Source organism: Phascolarctos cinereus, unplaced genomic scaffold (genome assembly GCF_003287225.1).
Source record: "Phascolarctos cinereus isolate Bilbo 61053 unplaced genomic scaffold, phaCin_HiC Scaffold_4;HRSCAF=312, whole genome shotgun sequence".
Lineage (NCBI taxonomy): Eukaryota > Metazoa > Chordata > Mammalia > Diprotodontia > Phascolarctidae > Phascolarctos > Phascolarctos cinereus.
The window spans coordinates 220,717,367-220,743,028 of NW_027555847.1; the positions used below are offsets into that span (position 1 = coordinate 220,717,367).

A 25,662-nucleotide genomic window follows, 5' to 3' on the forward strand; every position below is an offset into this window, starting at 1 on the left:
TATTAGGATTCCATCATCATCTCATATGATTGTCATTGGAAAGGACCTTAAAGATCCCTTAATCCAACCCCCTCATTTTACAGATGTGGAAACTGAGGCAGACAGAGATGCACAACTGGTAGGTGCCTGAGGCCATATTTGATTTCAAGTCTTCCTGACTTTGGGCCAAGCACTCTATATCCCCTGTGCCACCTAGCTGCTTCAAGTTAGTTTAACTGAACCTCAGTTTCCTTCTCTGTAAAATGAGGGGGTTTGATTTAAGATACTTTTCAACTATAAAAATCTATCACTCTAAGATGGGGTATTATTGAGGAATAGGGACACTTCTTACCTCAGAATCAAGAAGACCTGGCCTCAAGTTCAGCCTGATACATACTGTATGACCCTGGGCAAGTCACTAAACTTCTTTGTACCTCCAGGGAAGACTCTGATTTGTAAAAGAGTTGCTGATCTGCATTAATGGAAGTTTTCTCACCAGGGTAATTCTCTTTACCAGTGAAATCACAAGTATGGACAGAAAAAAAGAGACGGTTTGACCTAGGGATATACTGGTAAATGTTTAACAATAGGCTTTCCAAAAAAAAAAGTAGCAGAAATACACTTTGAATTTTTAACTGCATTATTAACATTTTGTCATTTTCTTAAGACAGTCTAAACAATAATACAAATATGTAATATAAATATAAATAATACAACAAAATATTATAACAATATAAACATGTAATATAATATAAAATAATATAAACAATCAATCAAGTTCTGTTGGTAGTGTTTGCTGATTTTCACAGTGTAAATGTGCACACTGAAATTTTAACAATTAGCTCACGTCACTACCTAACTAGACTGAAGCAGTACTTACAGTTATTGATGGCATCCCCTTTTCTTTACTTCCTTGAGAGTTGTATGCGTCTTCTGTGGGGACAGAGGATTCAGTCACTGTGACTCTGGAGAAGGTTTTCTTATCCATGCCCTTGAGAGAGTAAGGGTCCATGATGGAATCTCAGTGGTCTCTGTGTGCTGTCAAGCGTCAGTGGTCAGCTAGGAGGGGGTGCACTTTCCTTAGCAGAGACAACTAGCATGGGTTCCTTAATGAGCACAAGTTCCCAGTCTGGGGTCTGAGACAAAGCTAAGTAGAGACCATGACCTTTCAGAGGAATGCTGGGAGCATAGCTTGGCACGATGCCTGACACATAGTAGGGATCTAATAAATGCTTGTTGATTGATGGGGGGTGGGGTGGGGTATCTCTAGTCATCCTAATGTATATCTGGCCACTGGACCCAGATGGTTCCAGAAGAGAAAGTGAGCCTGGTCACCTTGCACAGCCCTCTGTCACTTGCATGTCATGGCATCATTTTCCTGATGTCACAGTCTTCTTCGAGAATGAAGGACAAACAACAACAGTAACAATATTGATTGATTGAACTACTTGATAATGTTTGGGACTTTAAAAAAGTATCGTATCTGAGATTCTGTGAAGCCCTGTTCATTGGAATCCATGCTTATGGAACAATATGTACTTTTCCTTTTCTCTGCCTGCTGTTTGCTACAGATCATGCAGCTGTTAATTAAAGGGAACAAGCAGAGGACTCAGGAACCCACAGCAGCAAACAAGACTTCTTCCCGTTCCCATGCTGTACTGCAAGTCACTGTGAAACAAAGAAGTCGGGTGAAGGAGCTTTCCGAGGAAGTCCGAGTGGGAAAGCTTTTCATGGTCGATTTGGCAGGGTCAGAGAGAGCATCCCAGGTAACGACACCTCTTTAGATGGATCCCACCCTTATAATTAGGAGACTACATGGACCCAGGGCCATCCTTGGGGAATAAGAGGCCCAAAGCAATCACAAGTGAAATCAAATGAAAAAGAATGTCACTGGCCATTTTGAAAAAGTTATTTAAATTTTTTTTCAACTTTATTCCTACCTTTTGTTTTTATATCACCTTTATTTCTAAATACATCCCTCTCTTCTCTTCTACCCAGTAAGCCATCCCTTGTAATGAAGAATAAAAAAGAAAGAGGAAAAATAAAAAAATATTTCAGCAAAACTAACATTATCAAGGAAGTCTGATGGTATATGAAATATCCCATACCCACAGTCCTTTACCTCTGCAGTGGAGGAGCAAGATGCATTTTCCAGATCTCTTCTTTGGGGATAAGTTTGGTCATTATAATGACATAGTGTTTAGTTTCATTTAAAAATAAATTTTACTTATTTAAAATTTTTTTTTTTTGCATTTTTAGGCAATTGGGGTTAAGTGACTTGCCTGGGGTCACATAGCTAGTAAGAGTCAAGTGTTTGGTTTGAGACCGGATTTGAACTCAGGTCCTCCTGACCTCAGGGTTGATGCTCTATTCACTGCACCACCTAGCTGCCCCCTAAATTTTTTTAAATTGCATTTTCAGTTCTCAGTTCTCCCCCTCCTCCCATTCCTCCCCCACCCATTGAGAAGGCAAGATATGTAATACCCATTATACATATGAAGTCATGCAAAGCAAAGTCATTGCCAGATATAGCATTCCCTTCCCATAGTGTGTGTCTGACAGACAGAGAGCAGTGAGGTTTGGCTGAAACAGTGAATATGGGGAGGGGAAGACTATGGTAGTAATAACAGAGAAAATAGTGACAGAGAAAAAGTTGAGAAAAAACAACTAATAAAATGATTACTTCTGATGTTCCGTCCCCATAATTCCCCACATCTCTCCCAAGAGAAGGGTGGCATTTTTTTTAAAGTTTTGGCTACTATTGAATGAGGTACTATAAGCATTTTTGCATATATAGGTTCTTTTACTTCTTTTCAAATATCTCTTTGGAGAGGGCAGCTAGGTGGCACAGTGAATAGAGCATCGACCCTGAAGTCAGGAGAACCTGAGTTCAAGTCCGGTCTCAAACCAAACACTTGACACTTTCTAGCTGTGTGACCCTGGGCAAGTCATTTAACCCTAATTGCCTTACCAAAAAAGCCCCCAAAACATAAATAACTCTTTGGAGTTTCGGCCTAATAATGGTTTAAAATATATGCACAATTTAACTGCTTTTGGGACATAGTTCTAAAATGCTTGATTTTTTTTTAACCATGCTCCCAAAGTAATATTTATAAACATTAGGTTTTTAAAATATATTTTAGCTTTAAATTCCCTCCTTTCTCTTCTACTTGAAAAGGCAAGCATTTGATATAGATTGTACATGTGCAGTCAAGCAAAACATAGTTCTATGTCAGCCATGTTGCAAAAGACAACACAGACAAAAAAAAAGGAAAAAGAAAGAAAGTTAAAAAAAAGTATACTTCAATTTGCATTCAGATCCCATCAGTTCTTTCTCTGAAGGTGGATAGCCTTTTTCATTATAAGTTCTTCCAAATTGTCTTGTATCATTGTATTGCTGAGAATATCTAAGTAGTCGGACTTTTCCTGCAGTTCATCAACATTTATCATTTTTCTCTTCTATCGTCTTTGCCAGCCTTATGAATAGGAGGTGGAACCTCAAAGTTGCTTTAATTTGAATTTCTTTAATTACTAGTGATTTGGAGCATTTTTTCCATGTGGTTATTGATACCTTGACTTCTTTCTTTGAGAACTGCCTGTTCATACATATCTTCTGACCATTGCCTATTGGAGAATGGCTCTAAGTCTTATAATCAGCTTCTTATATATCAGAAGTGAGACCTTTATCAGAAAAAAAAAACTTGCTGCAAAGATTTTCCCCTTCATTTCCCAGTTTCTCTCCTAATTTTACCTACATTAGATATATTTGTGCAAAATCCTTTTTAATTTTATATAATCAAAATTGTCCATTTCATCTTGTGTGGTCTTTGTTTGTTTAGTTGTGAACTCTTCCCATATCCGTAGACCTAAAAGTTGATTTCTTCTAGTTCTTCTGATTCTTCTATGAGGTAACCCTTTATATACAGGTGATACATATACTTGAAGCTTACTTTGTATATGGTGTGAGAAATTGGTCTAAACCTAATTTCCGCTACGCTGCTGTTCAGTTTTCTTAGCAATATTTATCAAATTATGAGCCCTTCTCACAATAACTGAGGCCTTTGGGTTTAGCTACAGAGGCTGTTAGGCGGTGTCATGGATAGAGTGCTGGACCTAGAGTCAGGAAGACATGAATTCACATTTATCTTCAGACACTTACTAGTTGTGTGACCCTGAGCAAGTCATTTAACCTCTGCCTCAGTTTTCTCAACTGTAAAATGGGGATAATAATAGCACCTACCTTTCAAGACTGTTGTAAAGCTCAAATGAGATTATATTGCAAAACTCTTAGCACAATAGCTGAGATACAGTAGATGCTTAATAAATGCTTTTCCCCTTCCTTATTGAATATGATGCATTTGTTTGAATGGTGTGCCATTCAATGGGCACACTAGTGCCCTGTTGGTGACACCACGAATAGTATTGAATGCTATGTGTTTGTTTGCTTTTATTTATTGTATATCTAATCCATTCCACTGATCATCTTTTCTATATTTTAACTATCTCCAAATTATTTTAATGATTGTTGCTTTGTATGCAGTTTGAGATCTGGTACTAAGAGACTCTATCTCAACTTTTCCCCATTATTAGCCCTGAGATTCTTAATCTTTTGTTCCTGCATATGAATTTCTTCATTATTTTTTACTAGTTATATTAAACATTCCTTTGATAGTTTGATTGGTATGTCACTGAACAAGTAAGTTAATTTGGGTACTATGGTCATTTTATTATACTTATGCAACCTACCCATGAGCAAGTAATGTTTATACAATTATTTTAGTCTGTCTTTCTTTCTTCAAAGAGTATTTTATACTTGGATTCATATAAGCCCTGGGTATATCTTGGTAGATAAACTCCCAAATATTTTATAGCTTCCATAATTATTTTGAATGGAATTTTGCTTTCTTTTTCTGTTGGATTTTGTTGGTAACATACAAGAATTCTGATAATTTGAATGGATTTCTTTTACATCTTGCAACTTTGTTGAAATTATTTTTCAATTAATTTTTGGTTGACTCTTTAGGATTTTCTAAACAAGTCAAAACCATTGCATTGTTTCCTCTTTGCCTATGCTTATTCCCTCAATTTCTCTTTTTTTGTTTTATTGTTACAGCTATTATTTCTAGAACTGTGTTAAAAAGTAATGGTGAAATGAACATCTTTGTTTTATGCTTGTTCTCATTGGAAAGACCTCTATCTTTTCTCCATTACATATAATGTTTGTTCTTGGAAGTAGATAGATATCATTTATTATTTTACCAAAAGATTCATTTATTCCCATACTTTCTAAATTTTTAAATAGAAATAAGTGCTAGATTTTGTCAAGAACCTTTGCAATATCTATTGTATGATGACCCAGTTTTAAATATTTGTATTATTAAATGTAAATTAAATTAAATTTGCATTATTATATTTGTCATTTTACTTACATCAAATCACCCCTGAATTACTGATTTAAAACCAGTCTGGTCATTAAAAATTTTTTTTGTAATAAATGATAAAAATATTTTTGTAATAAAAATTATATTTGTAATATGTTGTTGTAGCCTAATTACCAATATTTTATTTGAAATTTTTATATCAGTATCTATTGGGAATATTAATCTGTAGCTTTGTTTCTCTGCCTTGCATCTTCCTGATTTAGGTATTCATACTATATTTGTATCATAGAGATCAGAAGGGCGCCTCCTTTTCTTATTATTTCAAACAGTTTATATAATATTGAATTAATTGTTCTTTGAATGTTTTATAAATTCACTTATAAATGCATCTGGTTTCTAGAATTTTGGAGGGGAGTACATCTATAGCTTCTTCAATTTATTTTTTTGGCATTCAGTTATTTAAATAATCTATTTCTTCTTTTGTCAATTTGAATATTTTATGTTTTTGTAAGTATTCCTCCATCTTGTCTAAGTTATCAGTTTTGTTAGCATATAACTGGGCAAATAATTTTTGATAATCTTCTTTATTTCCTCTTCAATCATTGTGAATTCTCCTTATATTTTTGATACTAACAATTTGGTTTTTCTCTTTCTTTTTAAATTCAGATTAGCTAACTTTATTTTATTAGATTCCCCACCCCAAACTGCTAGCTCCTAGTTTTGTTTATAAATTTAATGATCTTTTTGTTCTCAATTTTACTATTAGTTTTGTTCATCTCTTTAATGGCTTTTTTTGCTCTCAACTTCACTGATCTCAACTTTAATCTTTTGAATTTCCACTTTATTGATTAATTGGGGATTTTTGATTTGTTTTTTTTACTATGCATTTTTTTAATTACTTGCTAAATTCATTACTTTGTTCTTTCTCTGTTTTGTTGATGGAAGTGTCTAAAGATATACATTTTTTTTCTTAAGAACTGCATCCCATAAGCATAAGATATGCTATCTCATTATCATAATTTTTTTTGATGAAAATGTCTATTGTTTCTGTAATGCATGCTATGATACACTAGACAGTCAATAAACATTTGTTAAATGCCTACTATGTGCCAGGAACTGTGCTAAGCATTTTATAAATATTATCCCATTTAGTCTTCACAACAACCTTGTGAGCTAGGTGCTATTATTATCCCCATTTAACATTTGAGGAAAATGAGGCAGAAATAGATTAAGTGATTTTCCTAGGGCCACACAGCTAATAACTGAGACTGGATTTGAACTTAGATCTCCCTCACTTCAGGCTCTATCTACTTCATCATCTAGCTACTGAACACCAGTTCTTTAAAATTATGTTATTTAGCTTCCAACTACTTTTAAATTCTTTCTGTAAGAGTCCTTTATTGAATGTAATTTATTGCATTGTTATTGGCAGATTATGTGTTTAGTATTTCTGCTTTATTTAAATTTTTTTTTATGGTTAGGCAATGGGGTTAAGTGACTTGCTCATGGTCACACAGCTAGTAAGTGTTATGTGTCTGAGGGCACATTTGAACTCAGGTCCTACCTGAATCCAGGGCCAGTGCTCTATCCACTATGCCACCTAACTGCACCAGTATTTCTGCTTTATAAAGCACATATTTTGTCAATATATTGTCAGTTTCTGTAAAGGTGCCATGTATAGCTGAGTACATAAATTTCTTTCTGTTCCCATTCAGTAATCATCAGAGATCTATCATCCTCAATTTTTGCAAAGCTCTATTCATGTCATTAATTTCTTCCTTGCTTATCTTTTGGTTAGATTTATCTAGGTCTGCATTAAGGTCTTTATTTTTAAAAGAAAAAAATATGCTGCAATGAAGAGCATCAGTTAGATTCACAGAGTGCTTTGATTCTAAAGAAACAGAAAAAGTCATTGTTCCAAACTGACTGTAGTGTTTTCTGAGAGTATTCTGAGAATATTAGAACAGTTCATCAGGATTTATAGGATTACAAATCTAGAGCTAGAAGGGGTCTTAGAGAAGTCTATTCCAACCCTCTCATTTTACACTGAAGGAAACTAAGGCCTAGAAAGATTAAAATAACTTGCCTGAGGCCATACAATTACAAAGTGGCAGAGCATGAATTTAGGCAGGCCATGGTAAGATATTAAACTTAGATATTAAACTTCCTCATCTGTAAAATGAAGGTATTGGGTTAATGAAGACCACTAAAAGGAGCTTCGGAGGTCTCTTTCAACTTTAAATTTATGCTACAGTGACTGTTATCAGTTGTTTGAGTAAATATAGTCTGTCAGTCCTTACAGAGACTAACCTGATTATTTCCTGCAAGCATTGTATTTTTAGATACTTAATCCATTTTTTTTTTTGGTAAACTGGTTAAGTGAATGAATGAATGCACCTGTTTTCACATTGTTAAAGAGGAGCAAAGGCCCAACTAATATGACAGAGTTCAAAGATTTATCCTTCTTACTGGATCCCCTGAAGGACTGACATTTCCCAAGTGAAAGGCATTAAGGTTAGATAATTCCAAAATGGCTCATTTAGAAAGAGAAGAACAGCAAAATCAAAGACTTTAATAGACACTGATAAATGAAAGTATCAAAAATAATGGGCAATGTGGGAACAAACTAAGAGGAATCTTGAGACCTTGAAGTCATTGAAAATGTGGGAGGCATAGAAAGATAAATGGTATATACTGAATGATTTCAATATCAGCTCTACATAGTGTTTCTATGAAAACTGGTACTAATGTTTGTTTGCTTGTTTAAACAAACATACCCAAACTTATACAACCAAATAAGTGTTAGCCTTTAAAGTAGTTATCTATGGAAATGATAGAAGTATAAAGTTACATCCATTGTTTGGGACATTTAAAAAAAATTTTTTTTTGAGGCAATTGGGGTTAAGTGACTTGCCCAGGATCACACAGCTAGTAAGTTTCTGAGGCCAAATTTGAACTCAGGCTCTCCTGACTCCAAACTGGTGTTCTATCCACTGTGCCATCTAATTGCCCCTTGAAATCCTTTTTGAAATAGTTTTCAGACTTCATTTATAAATCATGCCATAAAACCAGTTGTATTCCTTTATGGCCACACCTCATTTTTGCCCTAAAACAACATTTCCTAACTTGATCATTTCCTTTATTCAGTTGACTTCAAGATGTTAAAAAAAAATTCACCTTTAAAAATATGGAAACTGGCCATCACTACCAGCATTCAAAAGAATTCCACAGTTCTAAAACAGAGTTCTTAAAATGTTTTGCTCAGTGATAGCATTATTCAAATAAGTGTGTGGCTTCAAGGTGACTACATTGAAGGGAAACACTCACTTAAGTCCTTATGTTTGTTTAAAAAAAACCCAATATTTAATAGTTACATTTCATAAGGGGGAACGAAGAATGAAAACCGCTCAAAGGACTAGCAAGAAGAGTTCCTAGAGTTCTTAGAACTCTAGCTGAAGGAAGATATGAAAATAACAAACCATTGGTGGGCTATCCACATTTTGGGAGGTGGAGTTGGTGGAGTGGTAATAAATGTATTTGTGAGAGCAGGGATCATATTTTCAGTGCTTTTTATATTCGGTTAGTGGTGTCAAGGAAGATGATGACTTTCAATAATGATAAAAATTTTGATTGACTTAATTGAATTAATCCATCAGTATAAATAGACAGTCAAAAAAGAGTCAGTTATTAAGCATTTATTAAGCACCTACTACGTTTGATGCACTATGCTAAGCACTGGGGATACAAAAAAAGATAAAAAAGTAGTCCCTGCTCTCAAGGGGCTCACAATCTAATTGTGAAGACATGAAAGTAACTATGTGCAAATAAGCTATGTAAAGGATAAATCAGAAAAACATTAACAGAGAGAAGGCACTTGAATTAAGATGGATTGGGAAAGGTTTCCTGTAGAAGGCAGGACTTTAGCTGGGACTTGAAGGAAGCCAGGGATATTAGATAATTGGCAATCTTGGACAAACTGCAAATGGACAAAGAACTGATCCCAGAATTGAATAAGAGTAGAAAGAGAAAGAAACCTTAATTGTCTCTGGGAAACTGAAAAGTTCTTTTTAATGAACTCAAACTTCTCCCTGAAACAAAAGATCCATCATTTTAATATCAGTGTTCCTCTGGTAAGAAATGATTGTGAGTCATGGGACACAACAGTTTTGAAGCTAAAGACCATCAAAGGGCAATGGAGAAACTCATGGAGGTGATGAGCAGGCTACTAAATATTATAAACATGCAATTAAATAGAAGGATGTCAGACAGGACATGATCGAATCAGAAGATGGGCTGGTCACATACTGAGAATGAAGGATTTCCAGTAGACAATGTATATGTTCATTGGTATGTTTGAAATGTCAAGAAAGCATAAGGAAGGCCCCCAACATGTTGAGTGGAATGGGTGGACCTACTATCAATTAATGAAGAAGCATTTACTAAGCCATTATCATATGAAAGGCACTGTGCTAAATACTAGGAATACATACATAAATGTGAAATGGTCCTTGCTCTCAAAGAGCTTACATTCTACTAAGGGGATATGACACATGTTGAGGTATGGTATCCAGAGCATGGAGCATTGATCTAGACAGTTATAGGGATCGTTGAAAAGGGCTACATGGCAGTAGGTTGTCTTGGGTCTGTAAGTTTGACTTCTTAATTATCTAGGATCTAATTCTGGTCCAGGTGAAAGCACTGATATTGATGAGTCAGCGACCCATCCCATAAGGGAATATATTAATAGACTAGAATGCTGAACAGCATATCAGTGTTGAAGCAACTCTATGGGTGTAGATTCTTGAGAAGGTTGAGATGAAGGCTTTGATAAGGCAGTGGCAGGATTATTGTGACTCATTTCCCCATTATTCTGCTTCTCTTTTTTGGATGGCAAAGTCTCTGACCTGTGAGAGCCCACCGTGGGCTTGGCTATTACAACCCTTGAATAATGTGCAGTTACAAATTTGAGAAAATACAGAGTCTATCTCTCTCTCTTCACCTCCACAGTGGTTAATAAAGGTTTGTTGACTGATTGATTGACTGATAGAGAAATAATATGGTTTAATGGATAGAGAGCCAGCCTTGGAGATAGGAAGACCTGTTTTCAAGTCTTACATCTGATTTGTGATTATGGACACATCACTTAACTTCTCATACTTCACTCAGACCATACATTACAGATGAATTGCTAGTCTGCATTGATGAATACAGTTTCTAACACCAGAAGTTTCCTACATCAGTAACGTCACAGGTCTAGATCCCCATTAGTTAAGTTGTCAAAGGATATGAATGGCCAGTTTTTCAAAAGAAGAAATGCAAACCATCTGAACCCATCTAAAAGAATTCTCCAAATCACTAATCATAAGAGAAATGCAAATCCAAAGAACTCTGAAGTTGTACCTCACACCTATTATACTGGGAAAGATGATAAAAGATGATAAGAGTATATGTTAAAGGTGCTGTGGGAAGACAGGCACCTTATGTATTATTGGTAGAATTCTACACTGGTCCAGCCATTCTGGAATAGCTAGGTGATGCAGTGGATAGAGCGCCAGGCCTGCAGTCAGGAAGACCTGAATTCAAATTCAGCCTCAGAAGCTTACTAGCTGTGTGACCTTGGGCAAGTCACTTAACCCTGTTTGCCTTAATTTCCTCATCTGTAAAATGAGATGGAGAAGAAAATGGCAAAACCACTCCAATATCTTTGCCAAGAAAACCCTAAATGGGTTCATGAAGAGTTAGACATGACTGAAATGATTGAACAATAACAAAAACCAACCATTCTGGAAAACAATTTAGGATTATACTAGAAAAGCAACTAAACTATGTGTGCTTTTTGAAGTCATGATTCTACTTTTGGGCATATACCTCAACAAGGTCCAAGATAAAAAGAAAGGTCCCATATCCACAAAATTATTCATGGCAGTACTTTTGGGGCAGCAAAAAACTGGAGCCAAAGTGGCTACTCATCAATTAAAGAATGGTTGAATAACTTGTGGCACATGAATGCAATGGAATATTGTTACACTATTAAAATGATGAATATGAAGAATTCAAGGAAACCTGTGTGATTTACATGAATTGATGCTGAATTAAGCAAGGAGAACCAAAAGAACAATTTACATAATGACCACAGTAAAGGAAAATAATACTGGACATTTTGAATTCTGATCACAGAATCATAGATCATAGAGATTTTGAGCTAGATGGGACTTTAGAGGTCATCTGGTCTCACCTTCTCATTTTGTACATGAATAAACTGAAGCTCAGAAAGGTAAGTGACTAGCCTAAGAATACACAGAGAGTAAATGGCATAACTGTGATTTGAACCCATGATTTCTCATTTCAAATCCAATCTTGACTTTAAAGAAGTGAATGGTGGAGAACTGGTAAATTATAGATGTAGCATGAGGCATAGCCAGTCCATCATGGCCAATGTATTGGTTTATTTTGCTTATCTCTATTTGTTCATTACAAGGGAGAGTCCTCTTGGTAGAGGGGATAGTATTAAGAAATGAGAGCAGTGTTTAAAAAGGATCAAGAAGTATGTGTAGAATAATTTTACATATGTGTGTGTGTGTGTGTATGTGTGTGTGTGTGTGTCTAATGGTGGCCATCTCTTGGGGGGAGAGAAAAAAAGAAAAAAAAGAAATTTGCATAATAATTTTGTTGTATATTTGAAAGGAGTAGCAAGTTGTGCATAGCAGATTTGCAATTTCATGTATAGTTATCTTTTTTATTGTACTGTGTTAAAGAAATGCTTCTTTTATTCCATAAATGAAAAATAAAATTAAAAAAAAAGAAAGGAACTGAAGCAGTGCCATAGTCTTGGATTTAATGAATGGACTATTTGTTATATTCAGTGGTGTCTTTACTTAGGAAGTCAACCATGAAAGAGAAATGGACCTAGACTACTAATTTCATGACAATTGGATTTGTTTTTGACTATGCTTTCAATTCCAAGAGTCCTGGGGATATTCAATAAGTAGTTGTATAATCACAGATTTTTGACAAAGTGCCAAGTTAAAATCCAAATTTCTTCCAATAGTTTTTGGAAGGTACTTGAAATCAAAATCTGTGCTATTAATTAAATGATGGCTGTCAAAACAACCCAGTATCATTTTTTTGAAGTTATTCTATTTTTCTTCCTCTTCAGACCCAGAATCGAGGCAAGAGAATGAAGGAAGGAGCTCATATCAACCGCTCTCTGCTGGCTCTTGGCAATTGCATTAATGCACTGAGTGAAAAGGGGGGAAGCCGATCTCAGTATGTCAATTTTCGGGATAGCAAACTCACACGCTTGTTGAAGGTATACTTTTCTTTCTAAAAAAGTTTTATTGATGCTTTTTGTCTTTTATGCCACATTAATTTCCCAATATATCCCTCCTCCACTGAATCCTTTCTTGTAACAGAGAATAATAGTTAAGCAGACAGAATGGCACAGCAACCTCATCTAAAAACATATGCAGCATTGCACACCTGTAGTATCCCACTTCTCTGCCATGAGGAGGTGAGGGGCTTCATCGTCTGCTCTCTGGCACCAAGATAGGGCATTGCATCCAATATTAGTTTTGCAACCTTTTAATATTGTTTTAATTTATTTTTTGTATGTCTTGTTCTTCTGGCTCTGCTTTCTGACGGTATATACCTTTGTTCAATTGACCTCAGCAATTTAGGTTGGTTAATTTGAAGTGGAACACAGAGGCTCAGCAATTAACTATCCTCCCCACTCCCCTACAAGTCCTGAATATTTGTTATGTCTTTTTCCTTCAGAGAGGACTCATCAAAAGTTTTTTGGAGTTTCATATTAGTTATGTGGTGTTTGGCAAATTTCAGACTCAATTGGAACCAAATGATCTTAGAAGTAATGGCAATAGGTAGCAGTTATGGTGCATTGAGACATTCATTCTTACATATGATATAAGATCAGTTTTAATTGAAAGAGTGCCCATTGATTGAAGAATGGCTGAACAAGTTATGGTACATGAATGTAATGGAATATTGTTGTGCTATAAGAAATGATGGAGAAGATGGCTTCAGAGAAATCTGGAAAGATTTGTGTGAACTAATGCAAGGTGAAGTGAGCATAAGCAAGAGAACAATATATACAATAATAACAATGTTGTAAAGACAACTTTGCAAGACTTAAGGAATCTGATTAACATAATGACTAACCACGATTCCAGAGGATTCAGGATGAAACATGCCCCCTACTTCCTAATAGGTGATAGACTCAGAGGACAGATGGAAATACACATATGCATACATATATGTATACACACATACACACCTACACACATATGACAGGCCAATTTTGGGAATTTGTTTTGCTTGATTATACAAGTCTGTAACAGGGATTTTGTTTTCCTTCTTGTTGTTTTTTCAATAAGGTGTCAGAGGAGAAAGTAAGAGGGAGAGAAGGTAGATCTTCATGAAAATAAAATAAAATTTAGTTTAAAAAAGATCATCTTGAGGAAAAGATTTTAATTATTTTTTTAATATTGGTCTCTGGGTTGGACCAGTCTCTGTGGTGTACTCAGAGCATATGTGAGAGTATTCAGTGTAATAGAAATGGGTGAGTTCCATCAGAGAGGAACCCGAGTCTCAGAGAAATGAATGTCCCACAGTTAGTAGTGTCAGAGCCAGGATCCTAACCAAGGTCTAGATCTCTTTGAATTCAATTCAATTCAACAATCATTTATTAAGTGCCTACTATGTGCAAAAAGAGGCAATTGGTGTAGTGGACAAAAAGCTTGCCTTGGAGTAAAGAAGACCTAGGTTCAAGTTTTGCTTGTGATACGTGCTGACTGCATGATCCTGGATAAGTCATTTAACTTCTTAGTGTACTAGGTGACTTTCCAAGCTTATGTTACAGAAAAGGTGCCAACCTGCATTAGTAGAGAGAGTTTCCGGGGCAGCTAGGTTGCTCAGTGGATAGAGCTCCAGCCTTGGAGTCAGGAGGACCTTAGTTCAAATCTGGCCTCAGACACTTGACACTTACTAGCTGTGTGACCCTGGGCAAGTCACTTAACCCCAATTGCCTCACCAAAACTAAAAAAAAAAAAAGAAAGAGAGAGAGAGAGAGAGAGAGAGAGAGAGAGAGAGAGAGAGAGAGAGAGAGAGTTTCCTCATCTGAGAGGAAATCTGAGAGTTCTCTCTGCCCATAAAATAGCAGGAGCAGTCCCTAGTCCTACCCCTATGTATAAAGCACTATTGTTAGATGCTAGGGATAAAAAAAAAAAGATGAAACAGGCCTTTCCCTCAGGGAGATTACCTTCTAATGGGGGATAGGAAGTAACATGTATGCAAGTAAGTAAATACAAAATAATTTCAAGAGTAAGAGAGTTAGTAACTTTAGGGCTTAGCAAAGACTTCATGGAGGAAGTAGTTTGCAGGTTGCACTTTGAAGAAAATTAGCAATTCTACTAGGGAGGAGGGAGGACATTCTAGACATGAAAGATCATTTGTGCCAAGACACGGAGGCAGAAGATTGAAGGTTGTATAGGGGGAACTATCTTTTTGTTATACCATGATGTGGTTCATATCTGTTATATGGTAATATAGCAGATGGGCTCTGCCTTTCCAACTTGGCTCCAGTAACATTTGCCTTATGTAGGATGCCTTAGGAGGGAATAGCAGAACTGTGATGATTGCCCACATCAGCCCTGCTAGCACTTACTTTGAAGAATCCCGGACAACCTTGATTTATGCCTATCGAGCAAAAAATATCAAGACCAGGGTAAGTAAATCAAATACTGCAGTTAAAAATTTATCCAAACAACAATAAAAGAACAGGCTGGAGGATCGATTAAGTTAGGAAAATCAAAATGGATAAGATTTGGAATCAGAGAATAGTTTATTGTATAACAGATGATGCAACAAATATAACTTGTCACCAAAAAACTGGTATAGGCTTAAAAGAAAAAATTGAGGATGGAGCAGAAAGGTCACAGAAAAGGAAGGGGATATTTTTTTGATTGATGTTGAGGCTAACAAAGAGGCATTATGGAAGGACAAGAGGATTATCCAGCTGGAAATGTTTATGAAGAGTAGAAGACAAATTTAACCTTGTTAGCACATTTTTCAATATTAAATCACCATGCTCTCATAAGTGTCCTAAGGGTATTTTTTCAGGGGTCTAAGTTGTTAACACTGTAATTTAAAAAAATATATTACCTCATTTTAAAAAAAATTGAATAGCTCTTGGGAAACACAAGGAATTTCTATACTCAATTGTATTCACAGAGTCATGAAGTGTTAGAGCTAGAAAAGACCTTGGAGGTCATGTAGATCAACTCTTTACTCAAAGGAAGAGAGGGAACCTGTCTAGCAGCCTTGACAGGTGTTCAGCCAGCAGCCTTTGTTTAAACATTTTCAGGGCTGGAGATCTCACAGGGCAATTCATTTAATTTCTGGACAACTCTAATGATCAGAAAGTTCTTCCTTATGTGGAGCGAACATCTCACTTTTGGCCTTTATGTCCTAATTCATTAGGTTAAACGTAATCTACTGAATGTCTCCTATCATATTGCCCAGTACACTGACATAATTTCAGACCTACGCAGACAGATAGAACATCTGAAATCAAAAATTGAGAAGCAACAAAAGGAGAAGAAAAATGGACCTGATATCAGAGATGTGCAAGGTAGTATAGAAAGCAGATTTTATTCTCTTCTAGAATTGCAATATTTCCTTTGGACGCTATCTGATAACGTTGGTGGTTGTTCTCTGCTTTAGAATGACCCTAATTATATAACTCCACAGCTTTTCTTCTTTTAGTAAAGCCTTATAAATGAAAACAAAACAAACAAACAAAAAGTGTAAAATCTCATCTTTCACTTGTCCTAGGGTTGACATCTCCACTCAAAGGATATGACATAGTTGAAAGAGTTGCTATGTGCTATGAAAGTGTGACTGAGAAAGTCCTGTAACTTCTCTAGGGTTTAGTTTCCCCAACTGGAAAATAAGGGACTTAGATTTTCTCCTCTTTATTTACTCTTTTTCCTTTATGTTTCTTCTTCCTTCTTCTTCTTCTTCTTCTTCTTCTTCTTCTTCTTCTTCTTCTTCTTCTTCTTCTTCTTCTTCTTCTTCTCTTCTTTTTTAACAGGACTAACTGTATTTAGACCTTTTTAGGTGAGGTAGTGGGCGTATTGGAAAGAATACTAGATTGGAAGTCAGAGAGACCTAATTTCTTATCCTTCACCCCTTTAGCTCTCAATTTGCTCATCCATAAAGTGAGAGGCTTGGACTAAAGGATCCCTAAGGCCCTTTCTATATGTAAAAATTCTTTTAAATCAGTTACATTTTTTTTCTTTGGGCAGGTTGCAATTAGTGTGTTCTCTCTGTCTCTCTGTCTGTCTCTCTTTTATAGCAGAGGTCCATCATGACTCAGAGGAAGATAGCCGAATGCAGATGAATAAGATTCGGGGACAATTAATTAGTGCATTCAAAGAGCAGATGGAAATGAGACGAAGCCTTATGGAATTAGAAAACACAAATATTGAGCTGCATATTGATACTTCCCGACACCTGTTAACAATAGCAGAGTAAGTACAGCTGTGGTCCTGTAATGTGCCCATGACAGGTCACAGAATATAGAATTGCTTGTGATACATAGGTGCAATTTCTGAGTCTCAGTGATGATCACAGTCACTTTTGGAAAGAGCACTGGGTTTGGCAGCATCAAAAAATCTAGGTTTGAAACTACCCTTGCATGGTATAGGGGAAAGTGTGCTGGATTTGAAGTCAGAGGACTTGTCCCCTCTCACATGGTATAACCATGTTACATAAGAATTAAGTGGACCTAATATTGGAAAACTCATCCATATTGACTTATTACAATAATTTACATTTCCATAGCATTTTAAAGACTACAAAGTTCTTTACTCACAATAGCTCTGTGAAATGGGTAGTATAAATATCACTACTCATTTTACATATGAAGAAACTGAGGTTTAGAAGTATCAAGTGACTTGCCCATGGTCATTTAGCTAGTATCAGAGATGGTAGTAAAATCCAAGTCTCAAACTCCGGGCAGACTCCAAGTGCTGTGTTCACTATACTATTTCTCATTAGCAGCCTTATTGTTAATATTATACTCTGTACAGACCACCATCCCCATCCACACAATTTAACCCTCCATCAAAAGCCTCTGGAATGAATGTTTTATTGTTGCTCTTTTATTATGTCACTGTCAATTCCCAATAACTTTCTATACCTTCCCCAAGCCTCCTCCACGGAGGAGATAAATAAAGATTTTTTTTTTTTTGCAATAAGGAAGCAAAACATACTGGCCATGTCTGTCAACACTGCTACATTCTGTACTTACAGTCTCCCACTTCTTCGAGAAAGAGGTGTACTTTACCCACAATTCCTCTGAAGTCGTTTGGTTCTTGCATTGATCAGAGTTTTGATGACTGTTGATAATGTTTTCTTTTATGTAAAGTTCCTTTATTTCCTTTATGTAAATTGTTCTCTTGGTCTTCTTCACTTCCTCATATATCTTCCTGAGTTTCTCTGAATTCTTCATGTTTGTCATTTCTAATGGTGTAAAAATATGCGATTACATTAATATGTCAAAATGTGTTTAGCCCCTCCAACCTTTACCATTTTCTTCTTTTGTTATTTTTGTCAATCCAGTGAGTGTCATATCCTTCCCCTCCCCATTCTCCCTCCCCCGTCTCCTTCTCTTCTCCCTCTCCTTCTTCTCTCTGGGGTTTACTGGATAGATTTCTTTCTTTCTTTCTTTCTCTTTCTTTCTTTCTTTCTTTCTTTCTTTCTTTCTTTCTTTCTTTCCTTCTTTCTTTCTTTGTTTCTTTCTTTGTTTCTTTCTTTGTTTCTTTGTTTCTTTCTTTCTTTCTTTCTTTCTTTCTTTCTTTCTTTCTTTCTTTCTTTCTTTCTTTCTTTCTTTCTTTCTTTCTGTGCTTTTTGGTGAGGCAGTTTTGGTTAAGTGACTTGCCCAGGGTCACACAGCTAGTAAGTGTCAAATGTCTGAAGCTGGATTTGAACTCAGGTCCTCCTGACTCCAAAGCTAGAGCTCTGTGCACTGCACCACCTAGCTGCCCCAAATATGTTTAACTTTTCCAATTCTCTGCATTTTGCAAGTTTTTTTTTTAAATTAAAAAAAAATTTTTGCAAGGCAATCAGGGTTAAGTGACTTGCCCAGGGTCATACACATGATACTCAGGAACTATGAACTCAGGTCCTCCTGATGCCAGGGCCAGTGCTGTATCCACTGCGCCACGTACCTGCCCCCTGGATAGATTTCTTTCTCAAAGAACAAACCTTAAACCCAATTCACTCTGGAGCTCGTAGATTGGACAATAATAGGTCCCTGTCCAAGCACCACTTAATGGCCCAAGCACATCTCCCACTGCCTCCTGGGCCATCTCCAGTTGTCCTGATCGATATTGGCCCCTGGACCCAGATGGCTCTGGAGGAGAAAGTGAGGCTGGTGACCTTGCGCAGTCCTCCCTCACTCAAATCAAAGTCAATTGCAAGTCATGTCATCTCCCTGAAGTCATGGTCCTCTTACAATGAGTGTGAAATTAAACCTCGGAGATGTTTTAATTTGCATTTTTTATTCTTAGTGATCTGAAACATTCTTTCAGATGATTGTTGATGATTTATGTCTCTTTTGAAAATTGCTCACTCATATCATTTGACCACTTAACTATTGGGGAATGGCTCTTGTTCATTTAAATTTGTACCAATTCCCTTACTTATCTTGGTTATCAGACCTTTTTTTCAGAGATATTTGCAGTGAGATTTTTCCCTCCAAAACAACAATTTCTCTTCTTATTTGAGCTGCATTGATTGTATTCATGTAAAATCTTTTAAAAATTAGTTAGCTAAAATTGTCTCTTTTATTGATTATGGTTACTATTGTTCCTTCTTTTGTTAAGAAGGTAACTCACATTCCTTTTCTTTTGAGCACCTTCTGTACAGACTCCTTCCCCTTATGCTCAGGCCTTTAAGAAAACCTTCCTTGATTGTTGCATCCACTAAAGCCATGTCTCCTACCCTTCGCTGCCAAACATCTGAGCTATTGGTATTGAGCTTGGAGTTAGGAAGACCCGAGTTCAAATTCTGCCTCTGATGCTAAGACTATTTTGCTGCTTTGGTGCATGATTTTTCCACCCCATTTATTGATTTTGGTGCAGCTGGGAACGAGAAAAGGCCCATCAGACTCACAAGGAGAAGGATGATGAAAATGTGGAGGCTGAAGGTGAAGGAGAGGAGCGAGAGTCTAATGAACCTCATGAGGTTTCCGTGGCCAGAGAGGAGATTAACATGCTCTTGGCAGAACAACGGAAGACAGCAGCCCTAAAGGTAGGAGGATATGTGAGTAATTTCCTGTCCTGGGTATTGTGAAGAATATGGTTCCCTCCCTCAGGAAGCTCATACTCTAACTGGGAAGATAGAAAATTGTGGGGTCCAAAAACTGAGGCAGAGCTCTGAGGCAATAGCACTTTATTGAAAGGTCTATGGCCCTCTAATGAAGTGGACCTCAGATCTTCTTCATGATCTGAGATGTCCCCTTATTGTATAGTGTTTGATACCAGGACAATACAGAAGAGGCAAACTGAAAATACAAAGTCTCATTGGTAGATAGATATTGACCTTGACCCTCTAGGGTCAAAATACAGAATCCCATTGGTTGACAAACTTATATCTTGACCCTCTAGGTGGTCAGACTGAGCTGATGAGTAGACCTTGATAGACCTATCTTGGTCTTTCAGAAGGTCCTATCAAGCTGACAAGCAGACCCATTCGATGTACTGATAGACAGATACCAAAACATCCATGTGAGCTGATGGGCTGATAGACAGACAGATCATGGGCTGGCTTGGCCAATGCTCATGGCCATTTCCCCATGTTGGGCAATTGAGGGATGACAAGGGATGGAGGGCAAAAAGAGCTAGGGGATTTTCCATGTCAGTGAGTCACTTCTGCCACGCTGGGCTTGGTCACCACAATAAGGCAAAAACTTGGGTGGAGGTCCTCTAATTAGCTTCCTCTAATGGTTAAGCAAGTGAATTTACGATCTATGATTCACAGCTTTGGGGCCTAATAAACAGATTTTATTATCACTTACCCCTATAGAATCATATCAAACTGACTAATACTGATTGGAATAAAATAGGGGTCTAATTAAGCATCTATCACAAAATGAAGTGTATGTGAAAAAGTGAATAATGAAGTATTTCTGGAGTCAGCTGACTTGAGTTCAGCTCCTGACTCTGCTGGCTAGCTGTGGGACCTTGGGCCAGCTACTTAACTTTTCCCCAGCCTCAGTCTCCTCCCTTGTAATATAAGGAGGGTGGATGCAATGGCTTCTGAGGTCCCTTCTTCCACTAGTTCCAAAGTGCTAAACTGTCTGGTAACAACCACGTGTAGTATGTGGGGCAGGGAACAGGGGATTTCAAATGAAAAACAAAGCTGGCAGCTCTAGAAATCTGATCTGGGTGATAGGATCAGAGATCCATAACAGACCTCAGAGGGTGTCCAGTTCAGCCATCTCATATTACAGATAAAGAAACAGATGATCAGAGCAGTTAAGTGACTTGTTCAAAGTTACACAGATAGGTCAACCTCAAAGGTGGGATTTGAATCCAGGTCCTCTGACTTCTGAGTGGATATATTTTTCATGGTACTATGAACTGTTGCTTCCACACTTATTAAATTCTCTCATATACTAGTCAGTATTAGCCCCCTATCAGGCCAGTGTGACTTAGCAGGTGGCATCCCATTTCACAGAGCTTGACTTTGTCTCACGAGGCTAGGGACTACAAAAGTATATGCCACCCGCCTCTTTGCAGCTAGGTGACTCAGTGGGTAGAGTGCAAGACCTGGAGTCAGGAAGATGTAAGTTTAAATCCAGCCTCAGTCACTGTCTGCCTCAGTGTCTTCATCTGTAAAATGGGGATCACAATAGCACCTACTTCCCAGGATTGTTGTGATGATGAGATAATATTTTTGCATTCTTAATATTTTATTCCCTCCCATTACATGTGAAAACAATTTTTAACATTTGTTTTTTAAAATTTTGAATTCTAAATTCTCTCCCTCCCTCCTCTCCCTGAGACAGTAAGCAATTTTATGTAGGTTATACATGTGCAGCCATGAAAAACATATTTCCATGAAATAATATTTTAAAAGCACTTTGCATACCTTAAAGTGCCATATGAATGCTATTATTAACTATTTGCAAAATAGAAGATGGATGTGAACATGGTTGATGAGTTTTTGTGGATTTTTTTTCTTATGCTTTAATATAATGGTTAAACCTCTGACAGGAAGGTTGAAAGAGGCATACAGCAGGGGATATAAAAGCAAAAAACTGTCAGTAAAAGCTTATTTGAAAAATAAAAGGTACTCAGTAGCTGGAAGGCACAGGTCACTGTGAAACAAGCACCATCCCATCATTCTGCAGCAGCAGGTTATAGATTTAAATGACCAAGTGTGAGAGGGTTAAGGAAGCTGGAACTTTCATTTCCACGTGTGAAAGCAGCTGTAGTCTTTGGGGAAGTCCTCTCTTAGGTGAGTATTTTCTGTGATCTGCTGGGGATTTTGGTTGACTCACTCAAATTAAGTGTCTTCCTTCCTCTTGGGATAGCAACATCCAGGGAATAGTACTGGCTGTGACTATCCAAGGTTATAGCAAAAGTCAGTGTAAGAAATCAGAGTACCAGTATCACCACAGAAAATCTGCCTCCTGTTGATGAGCTGTGGTATGCAGCTCTGACAGGAAGGGTGCCTGTGGACTCTGCTTCCTAGGCTCATGGTGTCATGTGTACTGACTAAGGCCTTTCACTACCCTGAGGGTAGTCTGGGATCTTTAGATAGGTAGGAGGTAGAATATATGTATGACCTGGTCCCTACCTTCTGAGAATGAACATTGATAGAACCCCAGGGTTGAAACAGACTCCAGAGGTTGTTTGGCACATCCTAGCTATGAAAATGAATCCTTCCCACAATATCTAAGTGGTCATGCAGCCTCCATCTGAAGACTTCTAGCAGAAGGAAACTCATTATCTCCACAGGCAGCCAGCCCATTTATCTTTTGGACAGCTCCAAAGGTTAGAAATGTTTTTTATATTGATTTTGACATCTTTATGTTTGAGAAATATTATGAGGATTGTACTGACCTGTATGGATCAGGTGCCTGACAGATATTCCAGTCATCACATGCATTATCTCCATGCCCCTGAGAGAGCTACTGACTGTGTCATCTCAAGACCTATATTTTCGGTTCCTATAAAGCCTTTTTAGCCGTAGGTGATCAGGGAGGGTCCAGAAAAAGGCTCCGGGTGATGTGGAGTGGTGTGTGGTCTTTTACCACAGCTATGCTTTATCGCATGCTAAGAGTCCAAGTCTCCAGAAGTCAGTGGTCAGCGAAAGACCACATTTGTAGGGGAAATAGAATCACTGTTCTACATGTAAAAAAGCAGGAGCAATATATGAAAAGGGACAAGGCGGGCTAGCTTCTCTTAGCTCAGGTCTCTATTAGCTCCCTAGATTTCTGTATGTTCCCTTTTAAGGACCACATTCAAGGGTTCTGCTCAGGTCTACACCAGCCATGACTCCATTGTACGTTTCCAAATGACATGAATCAATCAGCCATTTTCAGTGGGGTGTCGGTGGGCCAAGCACACAGGTTGAGGGTACTTTGCTCCCTATCAGAGACCTCCTCAGAATCCCAAAGGAGGTATCAGTGGGGATATTTGGAATCCTTTAATTTTGTTAGGTTGACCATTCCTTTCTTGGATCATACCCGATCATTTCATCTCTCCCTATCCTTTCTTTGCTTATTTTTCACCTTCATTTTGCACAATCCCTGCGTCTTTCATTGTACTACATACTCTCTATGCTACATATGAAGGGAATAAGAGCAGGTCTGTACAAGTTTGGAATATTTAATATATTTTCCACAGAGCATTTTAGGGAAGTCTTAATGCCCTAATGAAGCATCCAACTGAGCCTTTTGTGGTCTTTAAGGCAAAGAAGAGAAGCTCCACTTTTAACAATTTTTTTATTAATTTATTTTGATTTATCAACAATCACTTCCATATGCTTTTGAGTTTCAAATTTTTTCTCCCCCTTCCTCCCCACCACTCTCCCCAAGACAGCACATATTCTGATATAGGCTATACATTTACATTCCTATTAAATATATTTTCACATCAGTGAAGTTGTAAATAAAAATTAAAACCAATAGGAGGAACCATCAGAAAGAGGAAACAAAACTGAACAGAATAGAAAAAAAATGATAGCGATTCAACTTCCATAGTTCTTTCTTTGGATATGGACAGCATTTTCCATCACAAGGCCTCTGGAGATGTCTTAGATTCTTGTATTGCTGAGAAGGGTTAAGTTTATCAATATTAGTCATCACACAACATGGCTGTTATTGTGTACAACATTCTCTTTGGTTCTGCTCACTTCACTCAGCATCAGACCATACAAGTCTTTCCAGGTTTTTCTGAAGTCCACCTGCTCATAATTTCTTATAGCACAATAGTATTCCATTACATTCATATACCACGACTTGCTCAGCCATTCCCCAATTGATGGGCATCCTCTCAATTTCCAATTCTTTGCCACCACAAAAAGAGCTGCTATGAATATTTTTGTACATGTGGGTCCTTTTCCCATTTGTATGATCTCTTTGGGATATAGCCCTAGAAGTGCTATTGCTGGTTCAAAGGGGAGAAGCTCTACTTTCGAATGAATCTAAAGTAGGATTCAGAAAAAAAAAAGTGAAAGGGTTATTGGTTATAAGGGATAGGTCTCTGAGAAGGGGATATCTATCTCCCTAATATCTCTCATATTTTTCCTTTTCTTTCGACCCACACAGACACCACTGTAGTTCAAATCCACATCACCTCTTACCTGGACTGTTGCAACAGCTTCCCCCCCTCCCCTAAGCCTATCCTTCTTTTAATCCGTCCTTTCCACACAGCTGCCAAAGCAATTTTCCTAGACCACAGATCTGAACATGTCACCTTCTTAATCAATACATTCCAGTGACATAAATTTCTTATTTTGGTTTTTGAAGCTTTTCACAATCTCACCACCTACTGTCTCTGCAGTCTCCTTACCTGTTACTCTTCCACATATTCTATGATCCAGCCATATTTGCTGTTCCTCACACATACTGTTTCATCTTCCACTTCCAAGCCTTTGTACCAGCTGTTTCCTACTCCTGGAATGCCCTTCCTCACCTCTTAGAGTCTCTGACTTTCTTCAAGACTCAAATCAAGTGTTATTTTCTGTAGGAGACCTTTACTGGTTCGCTGTATGTGCTGGTATCTTTCCATTCAACGTTACACTGAGTCTGTTTAGTATTGATCTTGTGTGTATCTACATATGTATATTTTATTTCCCCTGATAGAACTGAGGGCAGGAACTATTTTATTTTTGTTTTTGTATTCTCAGGACTTAGCATTATATCTGGCACACAGTAGGTGTTCAAATAATGTTTGTTGATTGGTTGGGTAGGGAAAGGGGTAGGGATACATTCAGAAATAAAGGTGATATAGAATTAAGTGTATAAATAAAAACAAGAAACTTGGTGTTATACTTGAAAACATTTTCTTTAGAGGAATTTCATAAGAATTTCTGAGTCTGTTGTTGGATATTGAATTATTTTCAGACTACCAAAAAGAACGTGATGTACTCGTACCTTTCCGCTAGGCCCAGCAGCCGGAACAATGCGTAGCTTTGGCTAATCTCTACATGCCCCCTTTGCAAAGAGCATGGTCCTCCTCCACCTAGTTCCCTGGGAAGATGAGCCACTTCTCTGGTGGCTGTCATCATTTAACTGTTGGTGCAGCTTTGGAGAATTACCAAGCCAGCGCTTTACAGAGAGAAAAAAGCGAAAGTGAAGCAGGATGACACTTCAGTCTGCTAGTTAAAGCGCTTTCAGGGTTGTTTTTAGGAAAGAGAAAAAAAATTTTGGCAACTTCCTATTATTAAAATGAGCAGCTTTTATCTCACGTAACAGCTGTATGGACGAGCTAAAAATGCCTTGAAAAGCATTATATCCAGCTTCAAAGATTTGCAGGTCACATGTTTGTTTTACCACAAAAGCTCTCCTTGTATTTTAGTTTCATTTAATAACAACAACAACAATAATATAGCATTTATATAGTGCTTTAAGGTTTGCAAAGCACTTTATAAATATTAATCTTGTCTTATCCTCACAACAACCTTGGGAGGTGGGGGATATTATTGTACACATTTTACAGATGAGGAAACTGAGGCAGACAGAAGTTAAATAACTTGCCCAGGGTCACAT

General features: G+C 37.3%; 1 protein-coding gene across 1 annotated transcript in view; it reads left to right on the top strand.

The window, feature by feature from the left end:
* LOC110200125 (kinesin-like protein KIF19) overlaps positions 1–25,662 on the top strand; it is an 87,593-nt gene that overhangs the window by 29,897 nt on the left and 32,034 nt on the right. The window contains exons 7-12 of the mRNA XM_020975277.2: positions 1,551–1,745; positions 12,517–12,669; positions 14,977–15,099; positions 15,855–16,005; positions 16,732–16,906; positions 19,523–19,691. Of these exons, the coding sequence (XP_020830936.1) occupies positions 1,551–1,745; positions 12,517–12,669; positions 14,977–15,099; positions 15,855–16,005; positions 16,732–16,906; positions 19,523–19,691 (966 nt within the window). The remainder of the gene's footprint in view (positions 1–1,550; positions 1,746–12,516; positions 12,670–14,976; positions 15,100–15,854; positions 16,006–16,731; positions 16,907–19,522; positions 19,692–25,662) is intronic.